Below are 15,994 nucleotides of genomic sequence, written 5' to 3'. Positions count from 1 at the left end.
ACTCAGCCACGAACCTGCCTGTGGAAAAGGGGGCCCCTGGGTCCGCATGCCTCGCGGGCTAAAGCAGGGCAGCCCCGGACCTCCGGCATGGAGGAGGCCAGCGTCGAGCTTTAAGGACAGCAGCCGCCCTGGCGGTGCGATAATGGGCGTCCACGTGACCCTCCCGTTGACCTTCCCGCTCAAGTTCATGTTTCAGAACCGGAGAATGGTGCCGAACTTCAGATGTCGAGCTAACGGTAGAGTTTTTTTTTTTTTTTTTTTTTTAATGTTTTTATTTATTTTGAGAGAGCAGGAACAGGGGAGGCACAGAGAGAGAGGGAGACACAGAATCCGAAGCGGGCCCCGGGCTCCGAGCTGTCAGCACAGAGCCCGACGCGGGGCTCGAGCCCGCGAACCGTGAGATCGTGACCTGAGCGGAAGTCGGACGCTCAACCGACGGAGCCACCCAGGCGCCCCAAGCGAACGGGGGATTCTGAAGCAAGGCCTGTTGGGGGTTCTTACCTGAAGGCACCGTTCACGTTGTCAGCGCGTGGCATCCTCACCCGTGAGAGAGACCTCTCCTCGTCAGCCACCAGACATCCCAGGTGGAGCCTCCACCATCTGAGAGGACGCCGGCCTCCCCTGGTCGTCCTCCCACCACCTCAGGTTAGGCAGCTGTGAAGGAGACGCTGTCTTTGGCCCCGGGCGAGCCTTCGCCGGCACTGCCCACCCCTCTTGAAGAGCCGCCGGGCGTCCTGTCGGATGGCGGCAAAGGCCGGTCTGGACCACGGGAAGTCACACCTTCCCGTGACTTTGAGAAATGCCTCCACGCGCCACCCGCCCCATCGCCCCTGTCACACGGAGTCCCAGAACAGTCCAGATTGTCCTCTCCTCTTTCCCTCGCTCTCGTCAATGTTGGACTGAAACGTGTTCTTGATCTTTGGGGTGGCGTTTTGATTGTGAAGTAACCCAGTAACGAGGACCTGAATCTCTGTCCCGCCTTAAACAACTGAACGCCAAGGCAAACGTCTGAAACGGCACCGTGCGGACGCTGGACAAGAGCAGTGTAGGATCCCAGAGAGAAGGGAAACCAGGTGGGCTGTGTGTGGACAGCGCAGGGTCCAGGCCCAGGCACAGGGGGACCCGGAGCCGGTGACTCTGATGTGAGAGAGTCTGGAGTGGGGAGGCGGCGGGGGGGGGTGGAAGGGGGGGGAAGGAGTCTAGACCTTGGGGGGCAGAGTATGGAGAGGAAGGTGGCTCACTTTGTATAGCCGGGTGCTGGTTAGCCGCTGGTGGGGCAGGAGGCTATCAAGGCAAGGAAAGCGGTCCTAGAAAGGAGCGGCTAGAATCATCCTCCAGGCTCAGGGGACCCCGGCGTGTTCCCGCTGGCAGGATGGAAAGGCTCTGACAGTGGCCACAAGCGGCGCCCTCAGAAGGATCGGCCTCAGGAGCGGCACCAGATTGGCCTAAACCAAAGGCTGGTCTGGACCCACTTAACAAAGCTTCGCAGCGAGCCTCAGAGGGTAACTTTGCAGGTAACTCCACGGAAGCGTAGAGTAACATGGAATGTAGGGAGGTGGGCTGTGGGACCCGCCCCCCCCCCCCCCGAAGTGTTGCGAGTCACTGACATTCACCACCCGCGGTGTTTGTGAGAGCCTCTCAGAGGCACGCAGAACGTCTGCTCGTCCTGCAGCTTTAAAAACCACATGGCGAGCCTGTGTCCACACAAAAACCTGCACACGGATCACTGCCCCCCTCCCCTGCCCAAAATTGGAAACAACCAACTTGTCTTTCATGGACGGATAAATAAACGGTCCATCCGGACAATGGGATGTCGTTCCGTCCTGAGAAGAAATGAAAACATCTGGTGGAATCTTAAACGCATATTGCTAAGCGAGAGGCCAATCCAAAAAGGCTGCTCGTAGATCCTAGCTCTACGGCCTTCTGGAAGAGGCAAAATTACGGAGACCGAGAAAGACGAGTGGTGGCAGGAGTTGTGGGGGATGAACAGGTGGGACACACAGGATTTTTAGGACACCGGACGTCTAACCTATCATTAGCATATGGGAACTACCGTGTGCTCGGTTTTGCCGGGAGCCTAAAACTGCGCTAAAAAAAGTGAATTCTATCAGGAACCAAACAGACAAACCAACCCACACGGGATGGTCCTCAAGTCCAAAACCTGTCCCAGACCTTCAGTACGTGTTTCGGTGCCTAGAATTTTTCAGATTTTAGAAAGGCAAAGTGGTTTGCATCCTGCGTGCCATGTGGCGTCCCAGCGGGCTCCGGAACAGCACCTGGGGGTCACCCACGTCGGTGTCTCTGCAGCAAGGAGAGGACGCTTCACACTCGGAGCTTCTGAAGCGGGATTGTCTTCGGCAGCCTCGTGTCTGTTCGGGTTGGGGGTCGCCGCACGGATCCGGCAAAACTCGTGTTCAGGTCCTGAACTCAGTACAGGCTCGGGATCTGGTGAGCGTCCTGGGTGGGTGGGCCGTGGGAAGCTCTAGGTCCTGAGCAGAAACCTGAGGCCGGAGGGGACGGGAGCTGCCGAATCATTCCCCGGCCTTCCGGGGAAGCGCTTTGCAAGCCCAGGACGACTTGGAACTTAGTGACGAAAGATTTCGGAGAAACAGACCCCCCCCCCCGCCCCCCATAATTAACATATTGGCGTCAAGTAATCTGCCAAACGGTGGTGTTTTGTATCCTGGTAACATCCTGACCCACTTCCCAGTTTATAAAAGAGCCGAGGACAAAGAACAGCAGGGGGTCGTTGGCAACCGGGTACTGGGTACTCCTAGCAACTGCTCCAGCCCCAGCAGCCTGCTCGGTGGGAGAAATGGGAGAAATGTGCTCGCCCCGGCCAGTCGCTTTCTAAAACAAAGTTAGGATCGCACCGTGTTCTGTTCCCCCAGCCGCAGTGGGACGGTGCTGCCTCAGGTCACTGGGGACGACTTCAAAACCACGGTGCACGAATCCGGAGGACGTCGGTGGTGGCGCCTGGGGCTCCGTGCTGGCCCTGGGCACCTCACAAGTGTGTGTCCGCGCGGAGAGGGAGGTGCTGGGACGGGGTCGGAGGAACGGCTCTGAACCCATGGCGCGCACACAGATGGACCGTTTCTCGTTTGCGGTTGGGTTAGGACTCACGGGGCGAACCGCCACGGCTCCGGTTCAGATCGAAGACGTGGCATCCCCCTGAGAGCGGGACTCCAAGAGGGGGCGCTGCCGGTTGTGGCCCCGGCTCTTCTGGAAGCCTGTGGCTGGGAGCGCAGATTCCGGGCCGGCCTCAACCCTGACCCGAAAGTCTAGTGTGCGTTCCTGGGCTCCCGGTGACGGAGCAGATGCTGAGGACGGGGTCTGGGTGGGGCTGTAGATTCTGCACCAAGGGCCACACGGAGTCATGAGACTCTGATTGTGCTTATTACTTCTTGAGAGAGAGAGAGAGAGCGTGTGGGCAAGAGGAGCAGAGGGAGAGGATCCCAAGCAGGCTCCATGCTCAATGTGGAGCTCGATCCCACGACCCTGGGATCATGGCCCAAGTCAAAATCAAGAGTGGGACGCTCAACCCACTGAGCCATCCCGGCGCCCTGGGTCGTGACTCTCTAACGCGCTCCTGCTTCCTCAACTTCCAGTTCCCCCCCCCAGAGACCTGGCATCCAGTGGCCGTTTCCAAAAGCCCAAACCAGTGAGAAATTGGATGCCAGCTGCTGCCCCCCCGCTGGACCTCTGAGAAGAGAGACCCAGGGAGGGCAGAGCGTGATGGGAGGTAAACCCAGGTGAAAGCGGGGCTGGGCCGGGGGGCTGGGGGGACAGAGTCCCTGCCAGCAGTGAACAGGGGGACCCCCAGCGACACCCACAGTTCGACAGGGCTCCTGGACTGCTGCCTATTCAAAGCGACCAAACAAAGCACAGGTCCTGTTGCTGTGCCTGTCCCGCCGGGGCCCTTGTCGCTCGGCCTGACACCAGGTGAGGTACTGATGTTTGCGGGGAAACTCTTGCCCGGGCTCATTCGCTGCGCGTTAGAGCCTCAAAGCAGCCATCCATAGCTGTGTGCCATGCGGCGGGGGCCCCTGTGTGGTCAGGGAGCAGAGGCTGATCTGGGGAAGGGGAGGCAGGTCTCCAGGCACTGAGATCTTCACCCGTAGCTTCAAAGGCAGGGAGGGGTTTGCGAACTCGAGGCCCCTCCCAGAAGCTTCCCCTGGGACATTTCACCTCCTCCGCCCCCCAGGTCCCAGCTGGTCCCTGTATGGCCAGTGATCCTCTTTAATGGATGGGGGGACCATCAGCTCTTGAAGGGGTTGGAATGTGGGGGGAGAGCCTTGAGGGTCCCCCAGCAGTGCCGGATAGGAGACGTGCCTGAGTGTTTCCTTTCCCCGCCATAGCACATTGCCACCAGTTTATTCCCTGACCGCTCTAAGGCCAGAAGTCAACGATGGTTGTCACTGGCCGAAATCAAGGTATTGGCCAGGCAGTGCTCCCTCCGGAGGCTCTAGGGGAGGACGCTTTGCCTGCTGTACGTTTATGGAACAGGACTTCAGACAGGGTAGAGGTCCTGACTTCACTGTGGACTGACTGCCGTTGACATGGTTGCTGTTATTCTTTTATTCGTTCGGGTATTTCCCACTTTACACAGAAGGGCAGGGCGGCCCAGAGGGGTGATGTCCCCTGCTCCGGCTCCCAGCACGTGTTGGATCTGGGCTTCCTGCTCAGCCCGCCCATCTCTGGCACCCACGTTCCCGAGCACCCACCAATGCTGCCTCTCATGTGCCTGCCACTGCCACAGAAGGGCGGAGGGTGTTGGGGGGGGACCAGCTGTCCCCTTGACCTTGACGTCAGAGCAGGGAGCTGCGTTCCAGTCTGGCAGGGCGCTTGGGAACATGAGGGGGACACTGGGGCGTGGAGGGCATCGTTCCTGTTCTGTGTTCCTGTTCGGTCCGAGCCTCAATCAGAGGAGCAGGCCTGCGTCTCATAGCACGTGCTCAGTTGGCCCCAGCACCCCGGACTGTGGCTACGGTGCCCTGGGCTGTGGCTACGAAGCCCAGGAAGGGGGGTGGGCAAGGCCTGGGCACCAGTGGGCAGTGCAGTCACCGCTCAAGCAGAACACGGGATGCTTCTGCTTACGCCTCTGAAAGCGCATACCGGCAAGAACTGGGTCGCCTTTGAAATCGTCATCCCCACTCTTACCCCCCGGTGACTGTCCAGCAGCTGTCGTCAGTGGTTACCGTATTACGGAGCCTGCCTGGTTACTTCAGCAGCTGTGGGAGGGAGGAGGAGACGGGGCTTTGTGCACATCAGGAAGCATCTTCACTCTTCACTGTTCCAGCAACAGCGTGGGCCTCCGGGTGCCCACCTCCTCCCCAGTCCCCGCCCGAGCTTAGGAACGCGGGCGTCTAACCCGCTCAGAGACACTCAGCAGATGGAAGGATTCGTTTCTCTGTCTTCCAGTCCCTGGGCGATGGGAGCAGCGATCCGACCCTGTGTCCCCAGAAAGGAAGAGGTGCCCACCTGCCCCGTTCCTTCGCAGCTGCCTGTCGCGGCATGGGGCCTCTCCCCCCCTCCCCCCCCCCATGCCCATCTGCCATTTAGGAATGGAAGCGTCCAGAATAAAGCATCATCTAAAACCTCTCCAAATGACGGCCAAGTACCGGCCCGCACCTTCCAGGGAAGTGCCATCCAAAATATGGCTCAAAGCCCTTGAATGCACTTAGCATTTGTACGGTCTGTTAAGCTAAATGGCATGTATTTGTTTTGCTGCAGAGTGAAAAGAATTTTCCTCTTTTGCGTATTGTTGCAAGACGTTTATTAAGAACACAAGGGATGACCAGCCGTGGTATTAACATTCTAACACAAATTCAGACGCTTGTGTTTTTCCAAGATCACAGCATCCTGGGGAAGACAACCAAGAAACCAACAAAAAACTAAGGCATCGTGGAGACCGTATGCAGGTCGTGCGTTCGTATTCCGTAACCGAGTATAAACCCAGGGCCGTGAAAACTGTATAATTTTAAAGCCCGATTTCTGTTCTCTGATAAAAAGGAAAGCAGTTTTTGGTTTCACGAACCGGTTTTAAGTCTGTTCACACTTTGTCCTGAACAGTCGTCCTGTGCTAATAAACTCTGGTTCTTGGCACCGCCCCCCCTTCACGTGGCCCAAGATAAACCTAAGAACCCGGAAGGCCTTCTTCCCAAAGGTTCCGCTGCTCATGATACACAGTGCCACGTTTACCAGGGAGAAACAGCTTCCTTCCCATTCCGCACTGACTCACTGGAAGGAAAAGTGGAAGACGGGTGACAAATCGGCGTTACTGTGTGCCTGTCGCTCACGGTGACAGCCGCGGCTCGGTGGCGGCCCAGGCCTCACGCCGCGCTCAGCGGGTTGGCCACGCGGCCCAGGAAGTGGAGGGCGGTGGAGTCTTGCTCATAAATGGCGAACAGGAACGGGCTGTTGAGGGTCACCTCCAAGGCCTCGGGCCCGTCAGGCTGCTGGGCGGACTCTGTGGGCTCTTCTCCCTCGTCTGCTTTTAGTTCGAAAAGGACGCTGTTCAGCACCTGCAAGGCAGCAGGTGTTGGGACGGCTCCCGAAGGCCCTCGGGGCCCAGCTATGTAGTGCTGTCGCTGGAGGGCGTTTCTCCAGACCGTTCACGCCCCGCCCCTCGGTGTAGACGACCCCCACTCGGCCCAACCCACCTGACAGCTCCTCCCCAGAGTCCCTCCACTTCCCACCTTGCTGTTGCCATCCACGGCAAAACCCCGGGCCCTCGGCTGCGGGCCCCTGTGCTCAGTTCATCCCACTCACGTAGCACAGGGGTTCATGCCCCCCAAACAGTGGTCTCCGAGGCCAGAACCGCAGCCCTTCTTCTCCCCAGCAGAGCGTCCAGGCAGCCCCGCTGCAGAGGTGCATCATTCCAGGCAGCAGAGCCACAGTCTGCCTACCACCAAGCGTTTCCCTGAAGCAGGTGGCCCTCTGGCAGGGCTGGCACTGGGCCTAGGGGCACTCACTGTCATGGCCCAAGTCCTGGCCCTGCTGTAGGATCTGGGAGGGACCCTGAGGCTAGGCCAGGCTGGGCAGAGCCATAGAACACATGGTGGGGAAGGGTTCGCTGCTCTCCACCTGTCCCCAGAAAGCCCTAGAAGGCTCTGGTCACTTCTCTCCTACCCTGCGTGCACACTTAGCTGGCCATGCTCTCCTCTCCTACCCCACCCGCCTCCCGGGAGCTCCCCCTGTGTCCCTCCTGTCCACGCCTCCCACTCTGCGAACCCACGGAATCCGCTCCGACACAGACAGACACCTCCCGCACAGTACCTTTCCGACTCTGAGCTGGTCGTCGCTGATTTTGCCCAGGTTCGCCTCTGCACCCAGCAGGGTGGGCAGCCTGGCCTGGGCCAGCAGGTCCTGAAGGTCATAGGAGCCTTGTAGTGTCAGCTGGGGCATGGTCAGGCGGATGGTCCTGGGAGGGTGACACACACTTAGGGAGGTCCCGGTGGCCCCCACCGTGAGGCCCTGGGCCCCCCTCACCCGGCTAGGCCATCTTGGGGAAAGTTTGTCAGCAGCAAACATAACAAAAAACTTCCATGTCCTTGGGAATACGGTGAGAAGGGCATATATTTAACAGCGGTGCTCTCTGGGTGTTTGTGGACAGTCTATGCTTCCATTCTGGGTTTAGGTTGGCTGCACCGAAGGTGTATCACCTGGAGAACTTTAAAATGCTATTCTCTGAAATAATGCATCCTGTCTTACTAGCTACCTTTCAGTGGTGTCCTTGACATAGAAACCCCCCACCGTGGGGGGGGTGGGGGGAGAGAGAGAGAGATAGGAGGGATGTCCTGTCACTCTCAGCGGTGGGCACGTTCCTTACATCAGCTCAGTTGACCTTCCTTTGGCATCCCTGAGAGCCCATGGATGTTTCCAGTGACGTACCAAACCCTCACAAGAGGTGACAGTGGACCCATGTCCCTAGTAGCATTATTCATGATAGCCAAAAGGTGGAAGCGGCCCAAGTGTCCGCTGATGGATGAAAAGATACACAGAGCACGGTCCATCCATATAATGGAATGTTAGCCTCAAGGAGGAAGGAAATTCTGACGCAGGCTGCAACGTGGGTGAACCCTGGGGACAAGATGCTAAGGGAAATAAGCCAGTCGCAAAAGGACAAATACCCTATGCCTTCACGCCTCTGAGGTCCTAGAATAGACACATTCAGAGACCGGAAGTAGAAAGGTGGCGGCCAGGGGCGGGGGGAGGGGGAATGGAGAGTTAGTGTTTAACGGGGTCAGAGTTCCAGTCTGGGAAGAGGGAAAGATCCTGGGGATGGGTGGCGGTAAGGGCCACGCAACAGTGTGGATGTTCTCCGTGCCCCTGAGCCGTGTACCTAAAAGATGGGTCACGTGGTAAGTGTTAGGTGTTTACCACCCACCACAACCAAAAATGATCTAGAAAGGAGACCTCAGGAGGCCACTAGGCCCCGCCCCCTCCCCGAGTGCCTGTCTCGGGGCAGATTTCCGGACCCCACTGCCCTGCGCCTGGGTGGTAGGTCAAGTGTAGCGCCCCCAGCGAGAATTGCTTTCTTCCCCGCCGCAGGAGTGGAGCAAACCAGGGGGCCTGTGGGGTCAAGGTCATCTTCGAGAAAAAGCCCCTCCCCCGGGTCTCTCGGAAGGGTACGAACCCTTCTGGGAAGTTGGCCCCCCACAAGCTCTTGGATTGCAGTAGATTGTGTGTGTTGGGGGGGATGGGGCTGGGGGGGGGGTGGCGTCAAAAGGGGCAGATTGAAACGCGGGCATCCAAAACCAGCGGGTGAGCACAAGCCCAAGGAAGGCATGCTCCCCGCTCCATTACCTCTCGTGCTCCCAGAAGAAGCCGGTAAACCCAGAGCCATGTCAGTGGATGGCTGGAGGGGTGATGGGGGGATGCCCAGGCCCTCCAGCCCTGAACAGCAGGGGCCGCCCGGCCTGCCCCTGCTCACCCCCACTCCCGCCTCACACCTCCTCCCCCCACCCCCGGCTTCCAGGGGGAGCAGCCCCAGAGGTGCCGGCGGTTTCCCGGGAGCCATACCGGGGAGAGAGATTCTTCAGCCACGTCAAGAAGTTGTGCTGGAAGCTGAGGGTTTCCACCTGTTGCAGGCCCGACATGCATTGCGGCTGCACCAACAGCAGGCAGGCGCTCCTGCCCAGGGGCACGCGGGTCATGGAGAGGTTGTTCTGGGCGTCGCTCCAGTGCTGGAAGGTGCCCGTGCCCGAAAGCATGGGGACGGGCACTGCCGTGGTGTTGTCCACCCAGAACTCCTGGAGCCCCTCCAGCAGGGAGAACCCCTTCAGCTTTCCTGCGGACCCGGACGGGAGACAAGAGGGGAAGGGTCAGCTGGGGCAGGGGCAGGCGGGTGGGCTCGGGCGAGGGCGCCACTGAGCAGGGGTGGGGCGGGGCGAGGCCTGGAGGGCAGATCCCGGAAGCGCAGCCCGGGCAGGGGGCATTCTCCCCGCCCAGCGCATCACCAGCCCCACGGCCCCAGGGGCCCGTTCAAGTCCTCCTCCTGCAAGATCACCGCGGTGCCGCCAGCCGCCAGCGGTGAAGACATTGCACCCGCCAGGTGCCACCCTGGGACTTTACACCTGTCGCCTTAAGGCCCACAAAGGAAGGCGGAGAATTTAGGCACCTTCCACCACGACTGAGTGACTAACTCACCCCAGATCTGCCCTGGCCCAAAGCCTGTGGGCTGCCGTGCTCACTTTCTTTTTCTTTTTCTTTTGTTTTTTTTTTGACAAATTCAATTGTTGGGTTCACAGCAAAAGGTAGAGGAAGGTATAGAGATTTCCTGTGTTCCCCCCCCCCCACTCCCCCGACATGCACAGCCTCTCGCCCCACGGACACCCCCACCAGGGCGGGACGTCCGTTGACGCCGATGAAGTGACACGGACACATCGTCATGACCCAGAACCCGTGGTTGACATCAGGGCCGTACACTCTCCGGGTCTGGACAGACATGCAGTGACCTGTATCCACCATCACCGCGTCATCCAGAATAGGGTCACGGCCCGACACGCCCCCAGTGCATGCTCGCTCTCCAGCCCGCGAGCAGGGCCGGCGGTGACAGAGACTCCCTTTCTCAAGTCCTAGGACGCGGAGCTGAGCACACACCTCCTGTCACGAAGGCTCCACGTCTCGGGCCCCTGTGCTGCCAGGGACACCCCTACGACCCAGCGCGACCAGTGGCTCTGAGCAGAGGCGCTCCGTGCAAGCTGGCACCGGGCCTCGCCGGCGGGCGGTGAACCCTCTCTGGTGCCCTCGCTCCCGCAGGGCTGTGCACGTGGTGGCAGAACCGAGCTGCCACCCGGCTCAGCTGTCCTGGGAGACAGGACGGACACCTGCCGAAGGCCCTGTCCCTGGGGGCCTCCCTGTGACCAGAGCCCCTGGCACAGCCCCTCCCCCCTGCAGTCTCCTCGGTCACCATGAGTGGCCCACGTCGGGGTTGTTTCTGGGGGAATGAGGGGAGGGTAAGGGTGAGTCTGTCACAGAGCAGCTGGGGGTCTGAGTAAAGGCAGCTTCAAAAGCCACGGCTCCCTTTTCTGGGAACAGAGGTCTCCGAAGTGGAGGGGCGGGGGCTGGAAGGACAAGGGTGCCTTCCCAGGGCCTGGGTCTGGCAAGAAGGGACCGCCAGACCCAGCCTCTCCCTCCCCCTTTGTAGTCGGGCCTTGGGGAGACAGGAGCGACAAGCCGTGGTGTCCTTCCTCCCACGCTCCCCCAGGCCTGGCAGGGGACTCGTTAGTTCAGGGGAAGAAAGGACTGACTCTTTTCCCACCAAGACAGAAAGACGTGAGACTCTGCACTGGAGGCGGCTGCCCGGTCCCGTCTGCTCATCTGAAAAGCACAGCACACCGTCCTCGTCCAGAGGTTAAGTAAATCCCTCAAGGTTAAGTCAGCTGGCGTCGTGGAACCTGTCAGGGCCAGCACCCAGCTTGGGATGACAGCAGGGCCTGGGCAAAGGACGCCCTGGAGCTCGCGGGCTCCCAGCCCCCAAGTGCTCGCCAGTTGGGAACGTGCACCTGACCTCCACTCAGGTCACGGTAATAGAACGTCATTGCCAAAGGGGAACACAGAGCTCCCAAGACGTAAGTGGACGTGCCGCGGCGGACAGGTGCATCTCTGTTGGATGGAAACTGAGGCACAGAAAGGTCAGGGAGGGAGATCAGAAGCGGGGATGTGGTGGGGCTGGGTGACCGTCCAGGGCGTCGGAGTCCTGAGCGCGGTTCTGCTTTTCTCTTCGTGGCTTTCCTCGCTCCCCTCTTGTCCAGCCCCATCATGTGAACGCGTGCACGGGGGCTTTTCCAGAATGAGTCCCCGTTTCTGGCACCTGTGGCTCCCTAGCTTCGCCTTTTGGGGGCACGACTTCCTCAGTGAGCTCTCCTCCTGGGGCTCCTCTTAGGAATGGCGAGCTGAGCCCACGAGTCCCCTCTGTCCTCCCCTGCTCAGCTGGATGGCCCCAGTGCTGGACTCTGTTCCCACGACCTGTGAGCGCTGGGACCTGAGCATTCCTGGGTCTGCCATCTTCCTCCTGCACCCAGAACAGGCTGGAGGTCCTTCCCCCTTGCGGTTTACAGGCTTCCAGAATGTTTTCAGAGTAAGAAAGCAGCCATGCTCTGTTAAACCTCTCTCTCTCTCTCTCTCTCTCTGGCTCCAGTTTGGCTGCTTGCTCGCTTGGCTCGCAAACGCACCCTCCCTGGCCCCTCAGTTTGCAGAGCCACTACCTTAGCATATGCTCCCGGGAGGGTTTGCCTGCCCCGTTGAGCAGCCTTCCCGGGAGTCCCCCTCCCCCCCCCACCCTGCCTTCAGTGCACATGGCACAGGCCGCCTGGGCGACCTCTGAACAGAACCCTTTGCCCGCTCCAACACCCGCCAGCCTTCCCAACGTCAGATTCCAAGTCGGAACCCGGCCTGTCTTTCCGGCCCCGCCTTGCACCAGCCACACTCGCTCACTCCCAGCTCCGGCCAAACAGAGCCGCCCTTGCCCTGGTTCCTGGCCCCGAACTCGCTAGCCTTTGCTCACATGTTTGCTCTTCTCCACTGCAGCCCCGCTCCCCGAGCCGCCCCCAGGCCTCTGTCCTCTTCCCCAGTGACCCTCCCTCCTCTGGGTGCTCAGCCCCCCAGGTCCCTTCCTCGGGGACTTTTACCTGCAGCTCTGTACCCTGGGCATTCGCCTGTGGGACCTAGCTGCCCTGCTGAGGCTCGAATAGGCAACCTGGGGTCGGGACCTGTGCGTTCTTCCCGCCTGGCCCCCCGGAGACGCCCAACTCGGGGAGCTCGCATGCGAACCTCTTCCGTGATTATATATTGAATGAGCGAACTGTCTTCGTAGGGATTTTTTTGTGGGGGAGGAGGGAGTAATGGCCCCTCCCAACATGAAAGGGATTTAAGCAAACAAACGGGCTATGTTTGCATGGACATTGACCTTCTCAAGAGACAGGAACCCCTCCCGCCTGAGCGTAGAGCTGGGCCCCAGGGCCAGGAGGTGGGGGCTTGGGTCCTGGGACACCCGCTCGTGCCTGTGCTTTCTTGAGGAGGCCACTGCGTTGTTGTTTTTTCCTCTAGGGACAGCAACACCTCTCCACCACACCGCCAGGGGATTGAATGAGAAAAGTAGAAGGATGTACTTTAGTAGCTGCACAGAGTAGGGCAGCAGGTAGGTGGGCCGATAGTTCCGCCTCCTCGAGAGTGACTCCTGGGTGCTCCCTCACAGGCGCCACCCTGCCCTTCTCCAAGTCCTGGCCCTTGCTGAGCTGAAATGTTGGGCATTACAGCCACAGTCGCAGGGAACTGTCACCCTTTGGAACCGGCCCGGGGGTAGAGCCCACCCCACCCGCAGGGTCTGTCTTACCTTGGAAGCGGACATAGGTGTTGAAAAGTAGGGTGCTGTCTGGGCCGACTCCTGACAGGGGGCTGTTCATTTTCCACCCCGTCACTGCCTGCGTGAACGCGTTGATCTTCTCGGCAGCAAGATCTGGGTCCGTGGACAAGTCCAGAGAGCGCTCGAGGGTGATGGGGGCAAAGGGAGCCAGGCCCCGCACAAATGGCTCCTTCAGGCGCAGGCCGGGGGCTGTGAACAGGCCCACCACCGTGGAGAGGAGCAGTCTGGGCTGGCCGCTGGCCCCACCCTGGGCGACCAGAAGGCCCTGGATGGTGTGCAGGGCAGAGAGGACCTTGTGGCCATCCAGCCGGGACGTGCAGCCCTGATCCTCCCCGGGGACGCCCAGGAACGCCTGTAGTCTGCTGGCCGTGGGGTCCAGGGCGCCCAAATAGAAAGAGGCCAGGGTGCCAAAGAGAGCCGTTGGGGACAGGATGGCCGCCCCGCTGGCCGTGCTCCACGACTCACTCAGCATCCTGTACATGTGAAAGCCCAAGAAGTTGAGCATCATCCCCACCTTCGCCGCCCTCAGCCTGTCTTCCTCCTCCAGCCCCTCGGTGGCCAGCACGAGCTGCTCTCGGAGGGCCTCCTCGTCCACAGGGGTTGTCTTGGCCTGAATGGGGACCGGTGTGAAGGTCGGCTCTTTGGGCGCCTCCGCGTTGGACTTCTCCAGCTGCTCACAGCTGCTCTCGCTGTAGACGAGGAGGTGAAAGGGGTGTATGTACACCCGGTCGGCAGCGGCGAGGCCGGCCCAGGCCAGGAGGCAGAGGACGGCGGCCCTCAGGCTCGCACCACCAGGAGCCATCGCTGACGGGGGCGCTCACTTCCGCGGACCCTGCAAAAATGTCCTCTTGTCAAGGGTGAGTTCTACTCGGTGTGGAGGGGCCCTCTAGCCAGACTTTTAGCCGTTCCAATATTCCCTGCGATCGTTCAGTCCAGGAGAAATCTATCGAAGTCTACACACGTCGAAGAGAAGGGGTAGATTTCAAAGCTCTGGGGAAGACACCGCGCAGGTGCAAAACGCCGCTGTGGGCTGGGCTGCGCGCTCTCACGGGGCTTATTTTGGGGTGGGCTTTGTGTTTTGTTGTGTCTAATGTTTAAATTTTTCTTTTAACGTCTATTTATTTTTGAGACAGAGAGAGACAGAGCATGAACGGGGGAGGGGCAGAGAGAGAGAGAGAGGGAGACACAGAATCCGAAGCAGGCTCCAGGCTCCGAGCTGTCAGCACAGAGCCCGACGCGGGGCTCAAACTCACGGGCCGCGAGATCGTGACCCGAGCCAAAGTCGGATGCCCGACCGACTGAGCCACCCAGGCGTGCCCCGGTTGTTTTGTCTAATTTTTATAGCGGTGGGGATGTCTTGGGATTAAGACCTCTGGAGAGTTTAAACAGAAATAGGAAGTCGTCCGTGAAATCAAGTAAAAATGTTCACAAATGTTTTCACAAAATAGTGGAAGCACTTCTCTCCAAGGATATATGAGTGGCTGATATTACTTTTACGTTATGTTAATCAGTGATCTTCTGCTTCCATCAATAATTATATGTTTAATAGAGAATAATATGGAAACACTCAAGCTGATGTTTAAGGGACCACTTTCGGCAATAACGTATCATGATATTAAGGCAAAAAATGTTTTAAACTATTTGTTGAAATCCCAGTCCCTCAAAATGTACTATATCTGGAGACATAAAGAGGTAATTTAGGTGAAGTGAGGTCATCGGGGTGGGGACCTACTCCAATCTGACTGGTGTCCTTCTAAGAAGGGGAGATTCAGGGGCGCCTGGGTGGCTCAGTCGGTTAAGTCCGACTCTTGATCTCGTCTCAGGTTATGACCTCACGGTTCGTGAGTTTGAGCCCCACATTGGGCTCCATGGTGACAGTGTGGAGCCTGTTTGGGATTCCCACTCTCTCTGTCTCTCTCTATGCCCCACCCTCTGCTTGTGCACTCTCCCCCCGCCATCAAAAATAAATAAATAAACTTTAAAAAAAAGAGAGAGGAGATTAAGACACAGACACATCCAGAGGGAAGACACTGTACAGACTGAGGATGGCCACCTATCTAGAAGCCAAGGAGAGAGGCTCCGAAGAAGCCAGCCCCGCTGACACCTTCATCTCAGGTGGGTAGCCGCCAGAATCGTGAGATAACATGTCTATTAAGTGACCCAGTCTGTGGGGCTTCGATATGGCCCCTAAGCAAACTCATACATTCACGCGCCCCTGGCTGTAAGTTTTCCCCTCGAAAACCAAACGTGGACCAGACTGCCGGTCTCTTGGAGGCCTCTTGGCCCCAGGGGAGGCGGTAAACCAGTTTGGAATACAAAACTAGCACACACAGGGGCACCTGGGTGGCTCAGTTGGTTGAGCGTCCCACATCGGCTCAGGGCGGGATCTCGAGGTTCGTGAGTTCGAGCCCCGCGTCGGGCTCTCTGCTGTCAGCCTGCCAGCGGCTCAGTCAGTCAAGCGTCCGACTCTCGGTCTCGGCTCAGGTCACCATCTCACGGCTCGTAGGATCGAGCCCCGAGTCGGGCTCCACGCTGACAACATGGAATCTGCTTGGGATTCTCTCTCTCTGCCCCTCCCCACCCCTTCAAAAAAAATAAATTAAAAAAAAAAAAAAGAAAAGCTGGACCACACTGAGTTATCAGGAAAGATAGTGGAAGCAGAGTGCCGGAGAAATCTTGCAGTAACAGGCACCCCGTCCAGGGTTGGGGCCAGGCAGGTAAGCACAGCCCCCTCCCTGCTCCACCCCTCCTGCACCGCCTCGTCTCGGCACCGTCTGGGGGGGGGGGGGGAGCAATTTCATGGATCACTGTCGTTGCTCTCAGCTGGGATCAGCTGCTGCTGCCCCGGCTGGTCCTAAGTCAGCACGCAGCAGGAGCCTGTGATTCTCCCCTCCTCCACCACCCTCCCCCTCAGCCTCCCTCTCCCCTCCCCTCCTCCAGGTATCCCGACTCCTCGTGGTTCCGTGGCCTGATGAAATGGTGAGATCGGCAACCGACCCTAATACAATGCTTATCATTGCCGGGCGGTGTTCTAGGGCTTTCCATAGACTCGTCTCATCCTGCTGGGGCTTCCTTGACCCCGCGTTTCACGCCGCAACTGTCCCCCGCCACGCCTGACACTCTGGG

At 59.1% G+C, this 15,994-nt stretch overlaps 2 protein-coding genes across 3 annotated transcripts in view; one reads left to right on the top strand and one right to left on the bottom strand.

Annotated features, from left to right (window-relative positions):
• Positions 1 to 6,039, top strand: part of COG2 (component of oligomeric golgi complex 2) — a 54,728-nt gene extending 48,689 nt beyond the window's left edge. For both annotated transcript variants that reach the window (XM_042960137.1, XM_042960136.1), the window contains exon 18: positions 5,734 to 6,039. In XM_042960137.1, coding sequence (XP_042816071.1) covers positions 5,734 to 5,898 — 165 coding nt within the window. In that variant the 3' untranslated portion in view covers positions 5,899 to 6,039. The remainder of the gene's footprint in view (positions 1 to 5,733) is intronic.
• Positions 6,040 to 6,162: 123 nt separating this feature from the next.
• Positions 6,163 to 13,670, bottom strand: AGT (angiotensinogen). Its single transcript, XM_042960141.1, has 4 exons — positions 12,839 to 13,670; positions 9,025 to 9,292; positions 7,279 to 7,423; positions 6,163 to 6,524 (listed from the first exon to the last, which is right to left on the bottom strand). The coding sequence occupies exons 1-4, from the start codon at positions 13,668 to 13,670 to the stop codon at positions 6,333 to 6,335; spliced, it is 1,437 nt and encodes a 478-aa protein (XP_042816075.1). The 3' UTR covers positions 6,163 to 6,332.
• Positions 13,671 to 15,994: the final 2,324 nt, after the last annotated feature.

This window comes from Panthera tigris, chromosome D2 (genome assembly GCF_018350195.1).
Source record: "Panthera tigris isolate Pti1 chromosome D2, P.tigris_Pti1_mat1.1, whole genome shotgun sequence".
Taxonomy (NCBI): Eukaryota; Metazoa; Chordata; class Mammalia; order Carnivora; family Felidae; genus Panthera; species Panthera tigris.
This window is presented reverse-complemented; position numbering and strand designations above follow the sequence as displayed.